The 19,134-nt window shown below is 49.2% G+C and overlaps 1 protein-coding gene across 2 annotated transcripts in view; it reads left to right on the top strand.

Moving 5' to 3' along the window:
* The window catches only part of SSH2 (slingshot protein phosphatase 2), a 127,203-nt gene that overhangs the window by 98,925 nt on the left and 9,144 nt on the right, over positions 1 to 19,134 (top strand). For both annotated transcript variants that reach the window (XM_060268515.1, XM_060268516.1), the window contains 6 exons: positions 2,052 to 2,246; positions 9,775 to 9,868; positions 10,964 to 11,092; positions 13,130 to 13,176; positions 13,845 to 13,991; positions 15,444 to 15,644. In XM_060268515.1, the coding sequence (XP_060124498.1) occupies positions 2,052 to 2,246; positions 9,775 to 9,868; positions 10,964 to 11,092; positions 13,130 to 13,176; positions 13,845 to 13,991; positions 15,444 to 15,644 (813 nt within the window). The remainder of the gene's footprint in view (positions 1 to 2,051; positions 2,247 to 9,774; positions 9,869 to 10,963; positions 11,093 to 13,129; positions 13,177 to 13,844; positions 13,992 to 15,443; positions 15,645 to 19,134) is intronic.

The following is a 19,134-nucleotide window of genomic DNA, read 5'->3' as shown; positions in this document are numbered from 1 at the left end:
GCCGGAAATCGCGTCTGCACCTGCCCAGGTGCTGGAAATTGTGCATGCGATCCGGCCCACGGAGAGATCTCCACGGGACTTGACCTGCCCAGGCAGGTAAAACCCTGCTTACCCCTGGGCTAGATGATCCACAGGGTTCCTTCCAACTCTAAAATTCTATGGTTCTATGGTTACCATGGAGCCCTCTGTTACCTCTGCGCTGGTTGGGTGGTTTTAGAGCCCTTATATTTGTTTTAAAGCGCTAATGTCCAAAAGGGCTCCCAGAGTAGCTTACATACAAGCCTTTATAACCAGAGTCCCCTTTCTGCAGGGTTACAATCTATTTAAAAAAAGACACGACATACAAGGAAAAAGGGAGGAGGAGGGCAGAGGAGAGGAGAAAGCAAACACAGGCGCCAGTTCCTAAAAGCGAAGTATTGGTTATTGCAGTGACTAGCTGGAATGGGGGAACAGTTCAAGGTCAGGAAGTTGGCCAATGAAACTGGCCTTTCAGCAGAGCGGCCTAAACTCTGGGTGATGTTTATAAGGGATTCTCTTTGGCATCTGAAGAGCCAGGCAGAGCTTTATTTGTCCAGGTCGTGGCTACTAAGCCTGCTGGATAATCCTTCTCCTTTATAGGACAGTTCTCAGTAGGGGTCTTCTAACAAGTTTGCGGATTCCCTGACTCAGGATCGCTTTCGCTCTTTCGAAATGTGTCACCCGTTGAGCTTGCAATGTATTTGTGGGAGAGCCCCCGTGTCTTTGCTTTTAACCTAGATCTTTCAAGTCACGGGCAGAGTCAGGGCGCCAGCTCAAAACAGGTGGAGCAGCTCTCCTTCTTAGAAAGCGTCTTGGGACATTTTTAAATGACACCACATCCCGTGATGGGCTCCAACCCATTGTGGCTCCCTTCCGAGCTCAACAGCTCTCAGGAAGGGACGCAAACATGGGGACATCACGAGAGCCAAAGGGGCCCACCTGGCCCAGCCTCCTGTTCTCTCAGTGGCCAACCAGATGTCTCTCCTGGGAAAACCACAAGCAGGACCTGAGCACAAGAGCAGTTCTCCTTGCTTGCCATTCCCAACATTTGCTGCCTTGGACCCTGGAGGAGGAACACAGCCACTGATAGCCTTGTCCTCCATGCCAAGGGAAGAATTTGGCACCATGTGAGACTGGACATTGCCCGTTCGTGTGCAGCGTGTGTTCTGGGCTGGCTGTCAGACTGGGCTTTGGAAAACTCTGGGGAGGAGGAGAAAGGTCCCCCCCCCACCAGAAGCTTACTAGGAGATTCATAGAACCATAGAATTGCAGAGTTGGAAGCGGCCCCTAAGGGGTCATCTCGTCCAGCACCCTTCAATACAGGAATCACAGCTAAATGCAGAACGAAGCAGCATTTGCTACATTTATTGTTATTTATATATAATAAAGTGATTGCATTCTGTGAAATGGGAGGAAAGCGGCGGGTGTGGTGTGGGTTATGTGTGCAACTGGAGAATCCAGATATTGAGCGTGGAGCTCCCTTCTTGCTCAGCTCCCCTATAGGTCTCCTTTAGAGGTGCTCTTGCCTCAAAAGGTGAAAAAAAATAGCCAATACTCACAGCCAAGTGCCGCTGCTGCTGTTTACTTTTTATTTCTAATTTTCAGAAGTTTATACAAGTTGATACATACGAATAGCCAAGTGTGATTATTTAGTGGAAAGCAAAAGACAGGTTTTGCAGCATATGGTCTGACTTTGTTGATTCTATAGCAAAATCAGAAGGACCTCCCAGCAGAGTAGCAGCTACAGTACGCATTTATACCAATAATCAATAACCAATAACCTATCCTGGCTGCGTCTCTTTGCAGTCCAGGTACCTTTGATGGGCTATACGACTGACCAGACACTTCTGTGAAGCAACAGGGAGAAATTAATCTCCATTTTATTTTATTTATTTAATATTTGTAGTTATGATGAATGTATTAGGAAAAGTAGTTCCAAATTATCATTTCTCCTACTTTGTAATCATGTGTATTTTCTTTGGGTTGATTCCCTGACTTTTCCTCTCTCTCCCTCCTCCACCTGCTCCATCTAGGTCTGCCCTGCAGAGTCTCCACAAGGCCTGCGAAGTGGCCCGCATCAACAACTACTACCCGGGGAGCCTTTTCCTCACGTGGGTCAGCTACTATGAGAGCCACATCAACTCGGACCAGTCCTCCGTCAACGAATGGAACGCCATGAAAGATGTCCAGTCCCACCGACCCGATTCGCCTGCCCTCTTCACGGACGTGTGAGTAGGGCTGGGGGCCGTTTTGATTCCTTACCTGCTGTGACGACCCTGGTCCCACTCTTCCTTACTATCACTGCGACACAGGAATCCAGAGGGGAAAACACCCACCCTCTTCTCCTGCCGCCTCAAAAATAAACCCCTTTTCCTAATGGGTTTCTAAGTAAGGAGAGCCTTCCAGCCTACGTGGCCTGGTACCTTAAGAAACTCTAGGCTGTCCCCCAGGAATAACCTCTTGCCTCCTGTAAAGGGTCTCCCTCAGTTGGATTCCCCCACTGTAGAAGTTTGCCCTAGGCACTCTGGCAACTTCTTGGCACCTCAGGTTACCCTTCTAAGCCTCCTCCGTGTAACTTCAGGACACAAACCACCACCTCCCTGCCTGAGGTGAGTTTTGCCCTCTCTTGAGTCACCACGGCTGTGAGTCCTGGTACCTCGCTGGAAAAATACAGACGGACCTCTTGTTGGCAAAAACAGAGATGAAGTTTTATTGTGTTAAAAACATAAGTGATTCTTTAACGTGTCATTTATTAATTAGCTTTGTTCCAGTTGTACAAAATAAACTCAGTCAAACATTTAACTTTAAGTTTTCCTAGCCTCTTAACTGTCTTCATACAAGCCACCTCATAACACCACACCACACCTTCCTCCCTCTCCCTCCTCACTGACCAAACCGACTCTCCCTCCTTTTTTAAAACCGGGCACAGTCCCGCCCCCATCAGAGTTCTATGCCAGTCAGGCTGGAGGTGGGTTAACTCTTTGCCAGCCGGGCAGAAATAAACATTTTAAAAGTGCTTCAATTTGTCACATATCTCCCCCACCACAAAGACATTGCGTCGGCTTGCTCTTAATTAACTAGAGCAATGCCAAAGCAATGGGCTTGGGGTCCAAAATACTTCAATGCATTCTATAACATTCATATTACAAAGTCAACTAAATTAACATCTCATAAACTTGTACACAGATAAACCATGTTTGGCATGTGTCAGATTATAACGCCTAAGCACAAATGTTCTGCTAGGGTTATCACCGTTTCATATAATCATTTGCACCATTCTATACCTCTCAAAAATACCTGGATAAAGCGTCCGCTATGATGTTTTTCCTTCCCACTTATGTGCTTACCCTGTGTCTATTTTATGAGTTGCTAGGTTGGTCCTCCCTGGGATGTTTGAGAAGATTTGAGCAAACTGAGCAAGGACTATTTTTAACTGCTCCTTTTGCTCTGGGGTCAGATTTTCATCGAATGACACCTCTGCTAGAGTTGTGCCATTTCTCAGCTCTCCCCACCCAGTTAAATGAATTCCTTGTGTCATCTTCCCCTTTACTTGTAACACCAACTTATTTCTGTCAAAATAAGGCTTAAGTAAATTTACATGAAAATTTTTACATCGGTTCCCTTCCCCATCTAACTCTACCAAATAGTTCACCGCAGATATCCTCTCGACCACTTTGAAGGGACCGTCCCACGACATCTCCAACTTCTTTCGACGTCTTGTTCTTAACACGAGCACACTGTCACCAGGCTGGAAAGATCTGTCTCTTGCGTGTGCATCATACCACTGCTTCTGTCGACGCTGTGCCTGCTGCAAGTTGTGAGCAGCTTGCTCCCGTAGCTCTTGAAGGTCGCTCTGCAGCTCCTGTAGATACGTCACAACATCAGGGCTGTCGATCTGCTCCTCCCCTGACCACGCTGCTTTCATCAAGTCTAGGGGTCCTCGTGGCTGTCGTCCAAATAGGAGTTCAAAAGGACTGAACCCTGTGCTCTCCTGCGGCACTTCGCGATAACCAAATAGGAAGTGTTGCAGCCTCTCATCCCAGTCGTTAGGATGATTGATGGAATAGGTTTTTAGCATCCGGCTCAGGGTCGAATTAAATTTCTCCGTCAAGCCATTCGACTGTGGATGATAAGCCGTAGTTTTAACATGCTTAATTCCACAAAGAGTTAAAAGCTCTTCCATGGTCTTGGACGTGAAGAATGTCCCTAAATCTGTTATAATTTCTTTGGGGAATCCAAGCCTTAAGAACACCGACATGAGGGCTTTTGCTACAGTCTTTGAGTCAATGTCCTTCAGAGGTATTGCTTCTGGATAGCGCGTAGCATAATCCACTAGGCATAAAATAAACTTATTCCCCCTTTTTGTAACTCTGGAGATAGGCCCGAGGATGTCCACTCCTACTCTGGAAAAGGGCTCAGTAATTACGGGAATAGACTGTAACAAGCCTCGCGTTTTGTCCGCTCTTTTGCCTGCTTTTTGGCAGATCACACAGGACTTGCAATACTCTTTGATGTCTTTGCCCATCCCAGGCCAGTAAAATCTTGCTTGGATTCTATCACTAGTCTTTCTAATGCCTAGATGCGCTGCTGAGGGTGCGTCGTGTGCCATTTGTAGCACTTGCAACCGGTAAGCTCTTGGCAACACTAACTGTTTCTTCCTTTCCCAAACAGCAGCAGTTTTCCTCCTCCTAGAAATTCTATACAGTCTTCCCTCAATGGTGGTAAATAAGCAGGGGTTCTCCACAGTTACTTCGGCATTAGGACTTTGTGCTTTACCCCACAGCTCTTTTATAGTTTCATCTTTTTGATCACTCAAGAATTGGGCACCGTGCTCCTGGACCACTGGCACGCTAATCAGCCCTTCACCCTCACTAGGATCTATGGGTGACTCTATAACTGCAGGAGGATTACTCTCAGTGACTTGAGACTGTGACCTAGTTATCACTTGAATACGGTGCTTCTGACTAGCTAGGTCATTCCCTATTAAAAAGGGTACCTCCAACTCATTTAGGATTCCTACTCTCCACTTGCCACAAAATCCTTTGTAGGTAATATCCACTTCAGCTAATGGTACTTCAAAATGTGGGCCCCATATGCCTTTTAAACTATAGGACTGACCCTTGAGGTACTGCTCCTTTGGAACAAATTGTGATTTGACAAGTGAGACTTCTGCTCCTGTGTCCCTCAAACCTAAACAAGACTGACCATTTAATTCAATTGGCTCCATGTAATCTTGGTTGCACTCCTGCTCAGCCCTCCAGACCTGTAAGACCTTAGAAGTAGTCTCAGCTGGACTGTCTGCTTTCTCTGAGCCTTCTGTCTGAGGCGAGCTATTTTCCTGTGACTGCATTACCAGTTTTACTTGTTTAGCTGCAGTAGGTGTAGTTTGCGACTTAACCAGCAGGGGGCACCTGGCACGTACATGGCCCTCACGATTACAGAAAAAACAAGTGATTTTCTTAGACCCTGTCTTGTCAGAAACTGATTCCCTGACAGGAAAATTTTCTTGCCTGTCTTTATTTTCTCTGTTTCTCCATGGATTACCCTTCTGTGAGTGTTTTGGGAATGCTATTTCATTGAAATCTCCTTGTAGTTCGTCTAAGACCTCAGCAACCTGTGCCACAGTTTTCAGTTTTTTATCCCTCAAGAACCAACGTAAATTGCTAGGGATTTGCTTAAAAAATTGTTCTAAACAAATTAATTGTTTTAACTCATCAAAGTCCTTCACTCCACTCCCTTGAATCCATCTGTCAAGTAATTTATCTAAGCGGCTAGCTAGTTGGGCATAAGTCTCTTTATGTTCCTTTTTTGCCTCACGAAAAGCCTTTCTGCTTTGTTCAGCCGTGAGTCCACATCGAACCCTGACCCTTTGCTTAAATACTTGGTAACTTGACAGCTCTTCTTCCCTCAGGTCAGCATAAATTTCGCTTAGTATCCCACAAATTTGAGGTCTTAAATAAAGCATCCAGTTCTCCTCAGGTATTTGAAATTCCACACAAACGCGTTCGAAGGTAAATAGAAACGATTCGACATTATCGTCTTTTCCAAATTTGGGGAATCTTTTTAAATTAATTGCGGTACTATCATTATTAACTGGACTTCGAGTTAATTCTGATCGCAAACGTATCTCTTCAAGCTTCATTCTGTCCTGTTCTAATTGTGCCCTTATCCTCTCTGACTGCATTCTCTCCTCAGCTTCAATTCTAGCTTTTTCCCTCTCATTTTCAGCTTCAATCCTAGCTTTTTCCCTCTCACTTTCAGATGCTATCTTTTCCCTCTCAGCTTCAATTCGGGCCATCTCAATTCGTAGTTTCATCAGTTCCACCTCAGAACCTGGGCTTCCCTCAGCCCCTTCCGTTCTTTCATCTCCTTTTGCCTCTCTGGGTTTTCTTACGTGAGTCATTTTCCTCACAGGAAAATCCTGACAGACTCAAACCAAACTAGGCGCGTGAGCTTTGAATTTCGATCACGACGCTGCCACCAAAAAATGTGACGACCCTGGTCCCACTCTTCCTTACTATCACTGCGACACAGGAATCCAGAGGGGAAAACACCCACCCTCTTCTCCTGCCGCCTCAAAAATAAACCCCTTTTCCTAATGGGTTTCTAAGTAAGGAGAGCCTTCCAGCCTACGTGGCCTGGTACCTTAAGAAACTCTAGGCTGTCCCCCAGGAATAACCTCTTGCCTCCTGTAAAGGGTCTCCCTCAGTTGGATTCCCCCACTGTAGAAGTTTGCCCTAGGCACTCTGGCAACTTCTTGGCACCTCAGGTTACCCTTCTAAGCCTCCTCCGTGTAACTTCAGGACACAAACCACCACCTCCCTGCCTGAGGTGAGTTTTGCCCTCTCTTGAGTCACCACGGCTGTGAGTCCTGGTACCTCGCTGGAAAAATACAGACGGACCTCTTGTTGGCAAAAACAGAGATGAAGTTTTATTGTGTTAAAAACATAAGTGATTCTTTAACGTGTCATTTATTAATTAGCTTTGTTCCAGTTGTACAAAATAAACTCAGTCAAACATTTAACTTTAAGTTTTCCTAGCCTCTTCACTGTCTTCATACAAGCCACCACATAACACCACACCTTCCTCCCTCTCCCTCCTAACTCACCAAAACCGACACTCCCCCCTTTCAAACCTGGCACAGTCCCGCCCCCATCAGAGTTCTATGCCAGTCAGGCTGGAGGTGGGTTAACTCTTTGCCAGCCGGGCAGAAATAAACATTTTAAAAGTGCTTCAATTTGTCACACCTGCCCTCCCCCCTGACGTCCCGGGGCAGGTTGCAGCCATTCCAAGATGCAACATTAAAACAAATAAGAGTCACGAAAGTAAGAACAGACCTGCTGGATCAGGCCAGTGGTCAGTCTAGTACAGGGGTCAGCAAACTTTTTCAGCAGGGGGCCGGTCCACTGTCCCTCAGACCTCGTGGGGGGCCGGAAATGAATGAATTCCTATGCCCCACAAATAACCCAGAGATGCATCCTGTATAATAATGTGCAAGTGTCTCTGCGTCCAGATTCCCTGTGTCCCTGTGTCCGCGCTACTGCGCATGTGCCCCAGGGACACAGGGATTGGACGCAGAGACTTGACGCGCACGCACACGCTCTCCCCACCCCCCACCCCTCTGCCTACCGTTTCCCTCGCAGTCCTGAGAAGAATCACGGCCTTCTCCTGGGCGCCCGCCGGCCAGCTGGGCTCAGCGGAGCGCCTTGACGAAGCGGCGGCCGTGGGAGGGGCCAATCGGCCCCCCCACGCGCTGCCGCCGCCGAAAAAAGCTGAATGCTCTAGCGCCCGTTTATTAAACGGGCTGAATGACACTAGTTTTAAATAAAAGAACACATTCTACTCCTGTAAAAACATGCTGATTCCTGGACCGTCCGCAGGCCGGATTTAGAAGGCGATTGGGCCGCATCCGGCCCCCGGGCCTTAGTTTGGGAACCCCTGGTCTTAGTAGTCCAGCATCCCGCTCTCACAGTGGCCAGCCAGGTGCCCGTGGGAAAGCCACAAGCAGGATTCAAACCCAAGAGCAATGCTCTCCCCTCCTGCGGTTTCCAGCAACTGGCATTCAGAAGCATTGCTGCCTCTGGCTGCGGAGGCAGAGCAGAGCCATCATAGAATCGTAGGCTTGGACGGGACTCTGAGCGTCATCCAGTCGCAACTTCCTGAAATGCAATTGATAGGGTGGGTCTTGAGAAATATACATCTCGGATGTCAAAGGCCGGTGGGTTTGAGAGCATGCTGGTTTCTCTGCCAGCCTCTCGCCTGTCAGCTGGGCTTGTTTTGCAAGGCCGATCCCTCAGCCAGCTATAATCCTCCTCCTCATCATGATGATTTCATTCATCACTTTTACATCACTGGAAACAGTTTCAAAACAAAAACAGCAAACACATTTGAAACAAGATTAAATCCTTGACAAAGTGGACATCTGTGGCAAAGACCCAGTTATCCATTGGGGGAACAAAAATGTATTCCCTTGCTTCTGGAAAGTACATGTGCTGGGCGCCTCCAGTTGTATCTCAACAGGGACGCTGTTCCACAGGGCAGGAGCTGCCACACTAAAAGCCCTTCTCCATGTTATTGTGGAGCCATGCGCGCTCCACAATACTGTTTATTACTCTTGGATTCATTCATTCGTTGGCTCTCAGACTCAGCTGTTGCCACATGGCTTCGTATCTCTGCTGGTGGTCTCAGAGACATCCATCTAGCCGGGATGGGTGTGTGTGCGTGCGCGCGCGCTTTGGTCTGATCCAGCCAGAGGCTGTGTTCACATACAGGACGATGGTATATGTAGGTGGACGAGAGGTGCTTTTTCATGGGCTTCCCAGCCCCAGAGTGCTACGGTCCTTGCTGATAAGCCCCTGGCTATTTTTACCCACCAGCGATAAGGCCAGAGAGGCTGCTGGAATGCACCCGCGGGTGCTGCTGGCTGCGTGGTGCGTTCCATATAAGGAAGCATGGAGTTGTCGTCTGCAGGGCCTCATATCCTGCCCTAAACCCCTGCTGTAAAGAGCTGTGGGCATTGATCTCGCCCATTAAATCCTCGTAAACGTGGACGGATGAAGGTCACACCTGCCTGGTGTGGTTTGCTGTGGAGGTCGTTCAGAAGGGGTTGGGAGCCTCAGGTCCAGGGGCCAGGTGAGGCCCTCGAGGTCTCCATCTCTGGCCCTCAGGACTCTCCACACCACACCCTTCGCTGACCGCTGTCTGTTGCTTGTCCAGATGGCAGGTAGAGAAGGGCCTGGACTCGTGCCTGTAGACATTTGCATTAATTGATCCGCCCACTTTTGTCACCTCTGGCTCCACCCACCACTGGCAGGTGGCCCTCAGAGGGTCACCCAGAACAGAGTGCGGCCCTCGGGATGAAAAAGGTTTCCCACTCAACTTGAGAATTAGACTTTTTTTTGTTTTTATTACCCTGCTCTTTGGCCACAATGGCTCCCAGGGCGACTTCCATACCGTCAAAACAAGACGGTCACGACCTGCAGGCTCACAGTTTTAAGAAGACATGGCACACAAGGGGAAAGGACAGGGAGGGAAGAGGAAAATCCAAACTCAGGCCCCCATTTCTGAACAGTTGTTCCTAGATTCACCAGCCGGCAGAGTCCCGGGGAAGGAGGAGCTTTCAGCTTGGCTTCGCAGCTCTCCCACAGAGGCAGTCGGAGGGAATGGCGCTTTCTGTCTTGAAGCCAATGTGTGCAGCGCCTGCCCTTGAGATTTCTGAAACTGTTTTCTCTTCCATTTCTCCCCATGCCCCTGCAGCCCAACAGAACGGGAACGCACAGAACGTCTCATCAAGACCAAGCTGAGGGAAATCATGATGCAGAAAGATTTGGAGAACATCACATCCAAGGAGGTGAGGAAAAGGAGGCTGGTGGGCTGCCCCCCCCCCCAGATTGGTAAAGGGGGCAGGGAAGGCTGAGAGGGGTTTTCTTGGGGGTGGGGAGACACCACATCCTTCAGTCCTATTCCCCATCCGGAGCTGCCAGCTTGAGTGGGGCATGTGGACTGTTTCAACTTTGAAATCACCAAAATAAGGGGTGCTAAAAGCTTGCAACATGACTTGGGAATTCAAAAGTTAGTTTGGTTAAAATAACATAATTTAGCTTTGCTTGGGAGGTGGGATGTGTGCAAAATTGCATAGAAATCATTAAAAATGATTGCCAGGTACTTGAAGTTATATTATATATTAATTATTCTTTAGCATTACCTGACATTTTCAGCAGCCCATATTAAAATTATCTGCTTTTCCAAAAGTAGCTTGTGTGCTTCTTCATCAAACATAGATTTACCAAGCTAAATGTTCTGCAGTCACAAAAATAACAGCAGATTTGAATTCCTCACACCCAAAAATGTATTTTAAGTGAAGAGAAGAATTTTGCAAAAAAAAAAAAAAAGGTTTCACTCTCTAAAACAGGCATCCCCAAACTTTGGCCCTCCAGATGTTTTGGACTACAATTCCCATCTTCCCCGACCACTGGTCCTGTTAGCTAGGGATCATGGGAGTTGTAGGCCAAAACATCTGGAGGGCCGCAGTTTGGGGATGCCTGCTCTAAAATGACAGTCCCTACTGCTGGAGAGAAGGAATCCCAAGGCCAATGGCTGCCTTTTTACAGCTTTTGGGAGCCTGTGGGTCTGACCTCCTTGCTGTTGGAATTCTGACCCAACCCTTGACTCTTGCGTCTTTTGTCCTCTGCGGGTCTGACTGCTCCTTAAATGTTTTGTTTGATTCCAGGCAAATTTCATAGAGTTTTACAATTGGAAAGGTACGCCAAGGGTCACAGAGAAATCACAGCTAAGGAATCCCTTGCCATTTCTCCTGGGGCCATAAGAGAAGGGAGGTGTGGGTCAGCTGAAGGGTACTGTTACCCCCCCCCCAGGGTGGGGTGTTTGAGCGATGTAATAATGAACCGTCTCAAAGGCAACCTCTTCCTCCTCTCTCCTCCCCAAGATCCGCACGGAACTGGAGATGCAGATGGCTTGCAACTTGCGGGAGTTCAAGGAGTTCATTGATAACGAGATGATCGTCATCCTGGGCCAGATGGACAGCCCCACGCAGATCTTTGACCACGTCTTCCTGGTAAGCGTTTGGGCGCATGGCCACTAGGAATGCTCACAAGCTGCTCAACTTTACCTGCTGTTCCCCCCCACTTCTTAGAAACCACCCCGCATCTGCTCTGCCATACAGACCACCATCTCCCTCTTCTGCCTTCCTTCTCACGGCTCCGTCACAATTAAGCTTAGCCAGAGTTGCAGAAACCAGCTCTTGTTTATAGAGACTGAGATGTCAAGTAAGAACATCAGGCCAATGGCCCATCTAGTCTTGCATCCTCCTCTCGCAGGGGCCAACCAGGTGCTTGTAGGAAGGCAGCAAGCAGGATCTGAGCACAAGAACAACGCTCCCCTCCTCTGTGGCTTCCAGAAGCTGGTATTCCGAAGCATGGGCCCCTCCCACAGTGGAGCTAGAAGCACGGCCGTTGTGGCTGGTAGCCATTTATAACCCTCGCTCCCTCCATGAATTTATCTAATCCTCTTTTAAAGCCATCGGGGTTGGCGACTGTCACTGCCTCCTGTGGGATAGAGTTCCACAGTTTAACACTGCGCTGCATGAAGGAAGCCCTTTCTTTTATCTGTCCCGAATCTTCCAACATTCAGCTTTGTGGGATGTCTAATGCAATGAGATGGGGTGGAAATTGCCTACTGTGGGAGCGAGAACATGCATTTAAGAATGGTGCATTTATTACATTAGTAAACCGAAAAGACCCAAGGGAGAGCAGAGAGTGCAGGCAAACCATCTCCCGCAAGGCAGATGTTTGGTATATCCCCGAATGCCTCTCGCCATCCCGGGGCCTGGAATTTCTGAGGTTACTGGAGCATCCTGCCCACACCCCTATTCTGGGAGAAAACAACAGGAACAAAGGTGTTCCAGGAAAGCTTGAGAACAAACACAGGAAAGGCTTATTCAAGTCTGGCAGGTGGGATTCTGCTTCCAGTAAAGCCTGGGATGGCGATGCTCTGGGTGGAAGCATGCAATATCCCCAACCAAAGGGCCCTCCTCCTCTTTTGGGGCTGTGTAAACACTGGGCTAGTGAAATGTTTGAGCTCGCCTGGTGCCAAGGCACGTCTTGCGAGGCTGCGCCGGCTGATGAGTCAGCAGTTCTGGGGCTTTTCCCACCCCCACCCCCTCTGAACCTGGATGCACAGGCCAGGCGTCAGTCAGCAGTTTTACGTAAGAAGACGACTCACCTTTTCAACCCTGACACACTCGGCGGAACCAAAAGTGGATAGAGAAATATTTCCCCCCTTCTCTTGTAACGTTAGAGCCCCTGGAGATCCAACAAAACTGAATGTTGGAAGCAAATAAAGTCCTTTTTTTCGCGCAGCACCTGGTTGAACTGTGGAACTCCCTGCTGCAGGAGGCAGCAATGGCCACCCACTTGGATGGCTTTGAAAGAGGATTGGACAAATTCATGGAGGAGAGGGGAGGGCTATTGATGGCTGCTAGCCAGAATGCCTCTGCTCTGCCCTCCACAGTCAGCGGCAGCGATGCTTCTGAATCCCAGTTGCTGGAAACTGCAGGAGGCGAGAGGACTTAGGTCCTGCTTGCCATTTTCCCATTGGGGCATCTGATTAGCCACTTTGAGAAGAAGAAGAAGAAGAAGAGTTTGGATTTGATATCCCGCTTTATCACTACCCGAAGGAGTCTCAAAGCGGCTAACAATCTCCTTTCCCCTCCTCCCCCACAACAAACACTCTGTGAGGTGGGTGGGGCTGAGAGACTTCAGAGAAGTGTGACTAGCCCAAGGTCACCCAGCAGCTGCATGTGGAGGAGCGGGGAAGCGAACCCGGTTCCCCAGATTACGAGTCTACAGCTCTTAACCACTACACCACACTGGTTGGACAGGATGCTGGACTAGTTGGGCCATTGGCCTGATCCATCAAGTCTCTTCTGGGGTTCCCTTTCCCCTTTTCTGACTCTCCCGTTTCCCAGCCAGGAGCCCTGGGTTCTTTGCCCAGTATTGTGCACTCCGTCCCCCACCCCCTGCTGCATTTGTACACCCTGCCCTGTTCTTGACTGATTTGATTCCCCCCCACCCTGTCTTCTCCCTTTGCGCAGGGTTCAGAGTGGAATGCCTCCAATCTGGAAGATCTGCAGAATAGAGGGTAAGTCCCAGAACATGAGATGTCCCAGAACATGAGAGCAAAAAACCAGTGATAGCCCCGCCAGTTCCACCTGGTTGCTTTGAGGGGGAGGGTGTCTTCAGACCAAGGCAGGGATAGCCAGGGTGGTGCCCTACAGCATCCATTGTCCCTGACTTGGGAGTCCAATGACATCTGGGAGGACTCAGTTTGGGAGCCATTTCCTTCTCTGTGGCCTGTCTCGCCACTCCAGGAATCAGCTCTCTATCACGTTAACCCTTTGGCAGCGGACCCACAGCCCTCCATGTGCTGCTGAAATCTGACTCCCTTCATCCCTGGCATTTAACCATACTGCCTGTAGGGGCTGCTGGGAGTTGGAAGTCCATCAGCATCCATAGGGTCCCATGTTGGCTGCTGTGGACCAGAACAACAGTCAGGGGTGCAATGGCCATGTGTTGGGGATTTATGAGCTGTGATTCCTGCATTTATAGGGGGGGGGAATTAGATTACCATTGGGGTTCTCTTCAACTCTACCATTCTATGACTCTTAGACATTTCTTAGGGGTGGGAAGGAATCTCCTCACCCCTGGTTTTTGTTTTTTTTGTCCCTTGTTTTGGAAATACAACTGTGTGTGGGGGGGGTGTCTAACACACACCCTCCTAAACCAGCCTTATTGCCCTTTTGGCTTTAGGGTGCGGTACATTCTGAACGTCACCCGAGAAATCGACAACTTCTTCCCTGGCGTCTTTGAGTACCACAACATCCGTGTTTACGACGAGGAGGCAACAGATCTCCTGGCTTACTGGAACGACACCTACAAATTCATCTCCAAAGCAAAGCAAGTTCGCTTTTTATCTTAATATTAAAAGCGTGTCCACATCCATATAGCATGTGGGCCTATAGCTAAAGATATCGGTTTGTATCCACCTCTAGACTTACAGTCGTCTTCTTCTTTGGCAGTCACTTGTCACTGAGTAAGATTACCATTTTTAAGCTCGGAATAGAGTAGTTGCTTTGGAAGGCGATAATTGGGCATCCGGACAACCTTTACAGTTAAAGCACTTTGATGCCCCATTAAACTGTCATGGCTTCCCCCAAAGAACCCTGGGAGCTGTAGTTTGTTGAGGGTGCTGAGAGTTGTTAGGAAGCCCCTGATTCCCCCGCACCGAGCTACAATTTCCAGAGCTGTTTGACAATCAATCCCTCTTCATAGGGAAGAATGGGAATTGTAGCTCTGGGAGAATTGAGATTGGGCTTGCTGGATCAGGCAAAAGGGGGCCCATTGAATCCAGCCTCCTTCTTCTCACCGGGGCCGGCCAGATGCTCATTGTGGGAAGCCAGCAAGCAGGACCTGAACACAGGAGGAGCCCTCTCCCCTCCTGGGGTTTCCAGCAACTGGGATTCAGAAGCATCACCTTGTCTCCATGAACTTGTCTAAATGTGTGAGTGCCAGTTTCAGAGGATCTACTCTGATGACCCATGGACATCATGGACACACACACACAAAACACAAATTGCCAAACTGGTGCTGAGGTGAGCTTTGGTCCACAACATCAGGAGGGCACCAGCTTTGCAAGGTCTTGGCACTAGCTGGCCCCTGCACGCGTTGCTGTGCGTTAGTCTGTGAGATGGAGGGTAATAGCCCCCCTTCAGGTCCCCCTGAGCCTCAGAGTCCCCCTGAACCAAGGCGAGATACTGTGGAGAGGGCAGGCTTCATCCCTGTGTCTCCCCCCACCCTGTTGTGACCCATTACCTATCCCTGCCCTCTATTTGGGCCCCTCCACTTGGCAATGTTGGGCCTTGCTGCTGCAAAAAGCCTGTTTTCAGTTCTGCTGAGGTCTTCAATACCTCTGCCGGATGGATGGATGTGAGTGGTGGATCTCGTGGTGGGGGCAGGATTTGTGGGTGTGGTGTAGATTTCACAGGAAGGGAGGGGGTGTACTGTGGGAGGAAATGCACTTGAGGGCGCTGTTTTACTTTGTTGAAAAAGAGGTCTGTACCTGCACAGGTGTGAGTTCTGAGGGATTTTATTTTCTAGGAACACTTGGGGAGTGGGCTGGATCGTTGTGTCAAAATTTCAGAACGATCGGTCAAGCGGTTACGGAGAAAAGTGGAGCCCACACTTTCACGATTTTTACATTTATATATATATATATATATATGGCATTTATTGATTCCGCCTGTGAAACATTCTCCCTAGCAAAGCCCAAGTGTGCTGTTTGGGTGATGACTCCGTTGGGAACTTGGGTAACCCTCCTCTCCCCCTCCCTTTCCCTTTATGGTCCTGCAGGAAGAACGGATCCAAGTGCCTGGTTCACTGCAAGATGGGGGTCAGCCGGTCGGCCTCCACGGTGATTGCCTACGCCATGAAGGAGTACGGCTGGAACCTTGACCGGGCCTACGACTACGTGAAGGAGCGCCGGACGGTCACCAAGCCCAACCCCAGCTTCATGCGGCAGCTAGAGGAGTATCAGGGCATCCTCCTGGCCAGGTGAGTCCAAAACAGCCAAGACGGCACCTCGGCGTCCCTGACAAGGGGCAGATGGGGGGCAGAGGGTGTTTCATGGAATGCCAGTATTTGACTTCTTCTGAATTTCAGCTTTCACACACAGAAATGATAAAAATCCTTGCTCTCTTCGATGCAAAGTTCAGGAAACTTTTGGAGCTGCATTAGCGCTCTCTCTCTCTCTCTCTCTCTCTGTGTGTGTGTGTGTGTGTGTGTGTGTGTAAAAAGAGGGGGCATTTTGGGAGAGCACAAATGCGTAGTTTTTAGCTTAGTTGAATATATTTTTACCCCCTTTTTCAAAAAAGTGGGGGAGCAATCAAAGCATTTTTTAAATGGGATAAATTGCCAAAATAATATGTTGGGATGCAGTGAAATCAGTTGTGATGAAAACAAAGTCACTAAGAACTGTTGGTCAATGAAACCGATGGGGAAAATAGGGGGGGGGGCAGCAGGAATGAATTAAAACTTAGATCATCCTTTAAAAATGCTTTTTAGCTGTGGGCAGTGTGTGTGTGTGTGTGTGTGTGTGTGTGTGTGTGTGTGTGTGTGTGTCCCCCGCAACCTGCTTCCCCCCAAACAGCAAAACAACTTTGCTTTCTGGCTGGCTCTCCAGGGGGCTGTGTATTTGTTTGTTTGTTGCTGATTCCCCAGGCTTCCGCTTCCCCACCTTCTCAAGTTCCTTTTCTTATGCAAAACTGAAGGGGTTGTTTTTGTAATGAGAGACCCCCATCATCTGATTGGGAAAAGATGTCTCAATATGTCATGTGTCTGTGTCTGTCTGTGTTTTCCTTCTCCCCCCCCCCTCCTTCCAACTGTACACATGTGTGTCCTTGGGTGACCTCCAGAGAGGGGAAAGAGAGAGACGGCATGTCCTGCCAGAGGGAACCCAGCTCACTGCCACGTGGTTCCCAGGTGGCTTTGCTGTGGATGTCGGGCCTTTTGAAAAGTGTGTGTGTTTGTGTGTTGGGGGGGGCACATGGCAAATGGGCGGGGGGGGGGGGAGAGAGAGGCTAGCAGCAGGTTATCTGCACCGGCCCAACTTTTTAATGTTTGGGAGGTGCTTGCAATGCAGACTCTACAGGGCCCATCACAAAACCCCAATACTTGGCAGTTGCTATAAACCACATTTCAAACATTCAGAGCCCTTTGCGCACAGTTATCTCAGCCATGATCCTTGCGATAAGCCTGCAAAAGTTGCATCCAACTACGCTCTACTCAAGAGTAGACCTGTTGGAGTTAATGGACCACAATAATAATATAATAATAATAATAATTTATTATTTATACCCTGCCCATTTGGCTGGATTTCCTCGGCCACTCTGGGCGGCTTATAACACAATATTAAAATACATTAATCTATTAAACATTAAAAGCTTCCCTAAACAATCAGTTGTACCTGTTCTGTTCAGCGGGTAGGACTTAGTAGGACTAAACCTTCGAATAAAAGCTGATCTCCCTATTGCACACTGCGGTTGAGGCATAGAAAATGAGTAGTTCCGAGGCTCTCCGAAGTATTCCTGAGCAATTTTATGACGGGATCCTGATGTGGACAAAGGGGTTTATTAACTTGTGCTTTTGAAATCTGTATTAGGCGATGTCAAATTTGCCCCGAGAGGCACAGGGGAGGCCTATCAATGGCTAAATTCTGCCTCTACAAGCAGCAACGCTTCTGAATACCAGCTGCTGGAAACCACAGGAGGGGGAGAGTGTTGCTCTTGTGCTTGAATCCTGCTTGGCGGTTTCTCACGGGCACCTGGTGGGCCACTGTGCGAACAGGATGCTGGACTAGATGGGCCATGGGCCTGATCCAACAGGCTCTTCCTACGTTCTGCCCCCATCCCACCCCCAAAAAGCAAAAGCAGCAGGTGGATGTTTCCAAATCATTGAGGTCAAGGAGGTGCTGGCATGGCACAATGGTGAGGTGTGGCATTATTTGGGCAAACCCCTTCTCAGGGATGTTTCCCTGTAATCCGAATAGTGAACAGGGGATACTGCCTTCAAACCACAAAGGTAAAAAGTGTAGAGCAGGGGCCAGCAAACTTTTACAGCAGGGGGCCGGTCCACTGTCCCTCGGACCTTATGGGGCGCCGAACTATATTTTGGAGAGAGGAAAAAAGAACGAATTCCTATGCCCCACAAATAACCCAGAGATGCATTTTAAATAAAAGGACTCATTCTACTCATATAAAAATACACTGATTCCCAGACCACCCGTGGGCCGGATTTAGAAGGCAGTTGGGCCGGATCCGACCCAAGGTGTAGAGGAACCTGACTCCTGGATGTTTACCGAAGACCCAGCACGTCTGACATCCAGTTCTCGCAGTAGCCAGCCAGATGCCCCAGTGCAAAGCCCCCCCCCAGCAGTCTCCCCCCCCCAAAAAAAACCCCTAATGTTCCCCAGCAAGTGATAATCAAAGTTTATTTGTTTATTCCACAACATGTGTGATTGTATTAAAAACAGCTCAAAAGTGGTTTACAGAAAAGATAAAACAACAAAATCAATTAACAAGATTAGCAGCCATAATTTAAGGCCAATACATGCAGAAAGACTTCAGCTGCCTCCACAGGAATTCAGTCACAAATCTGCAAGAGTGGAATATGGTGTTTTGAGGTTATTTCGGGATTTAATGTCGCCTGTCAGTATTCATGACCCATGCGGGGTGTGCATGCAGGCTTTGTTCTCAAGAAGTGCAGATCAGGTTGTTGCACATTGTAGAGGCCGCTTTGAGCACACAAATGGTAATAATGGTAAATATAATAAAGTCCCTGTGTCTCTGCGTCCTGTCCCTGTGTCCGCGCTACTGCTCATGTGCCCCACGGACACAGGGATTGGACGCAGAGACTTGGAGCACAGAGACCGGCCCCTCCTCCGCCTCCTCCCGCTGTCCCAAGTGGCGACGGCCTCCTCCACCTCCCTTCTCCTAAGGAGAAGGAAGAGGCCTCTGCCGCCGCCTCCCGCAGCACGCCTCAGGTAAGCACGCCGCCCCTCGCTCTCCCACCTTGCCGCCCCGCGTCACTCCACCGCAGCAGGGAGGTGGAGGAGGCCGTCGCCATTCGGGACAGTGGGAGGAGGCGGAGGAGGGGCCGGTGGGCCTCAGGCGCTCAACGGAGGCGACGCCTGTGCGGTCCCAGGGCTTCCCCTCCGTTCCCGCCCGGCTAGCGCCCGTTTACTGAACGGGCTGAATGACACTAGTGGTAAATATAATTGTGCTCTTACGGGAGGCAATAAGTAGCCATTACAACAAGCAGCTGTTGACCAGCAGCTAAAAGTACTGTAGTCCGGAGAAGCCTTTTTGACCCCTGCCTTGTTTACCATCGCTACCCACCCCGGAGCAGATCATTTGCTGATCCACATTCATATGATTGGCTTTGGGGTTTCAGAGCCTGACTGTGCAGGGAAGGTTGTGGTTCTTGGCTTACACCTTTGCCCAGGGTGTGAGAGTGGGCCGTGGGGCCAGGGGTTTTCCCAGCAGCA

The sequence above is a fragment of the Zootoca vivipara genome, chromosome 15, assembly GCF_963506605.1.
Source record: "Zootoca vivipara chromosome 15, rZooViv1.1, whole genome shotgun sequence".
In the NCBI taxonomy this organism is placed as follows: domain Eukaryota; kingdom Metazoa; phylum Chordata; class Lepidosauria; order Squamata; family Lacertidae; genus Zootoca; species Zootoca vivipara.
This window is presented reverse-complemented; position numbering and strand designations above follow the sequence as displayed.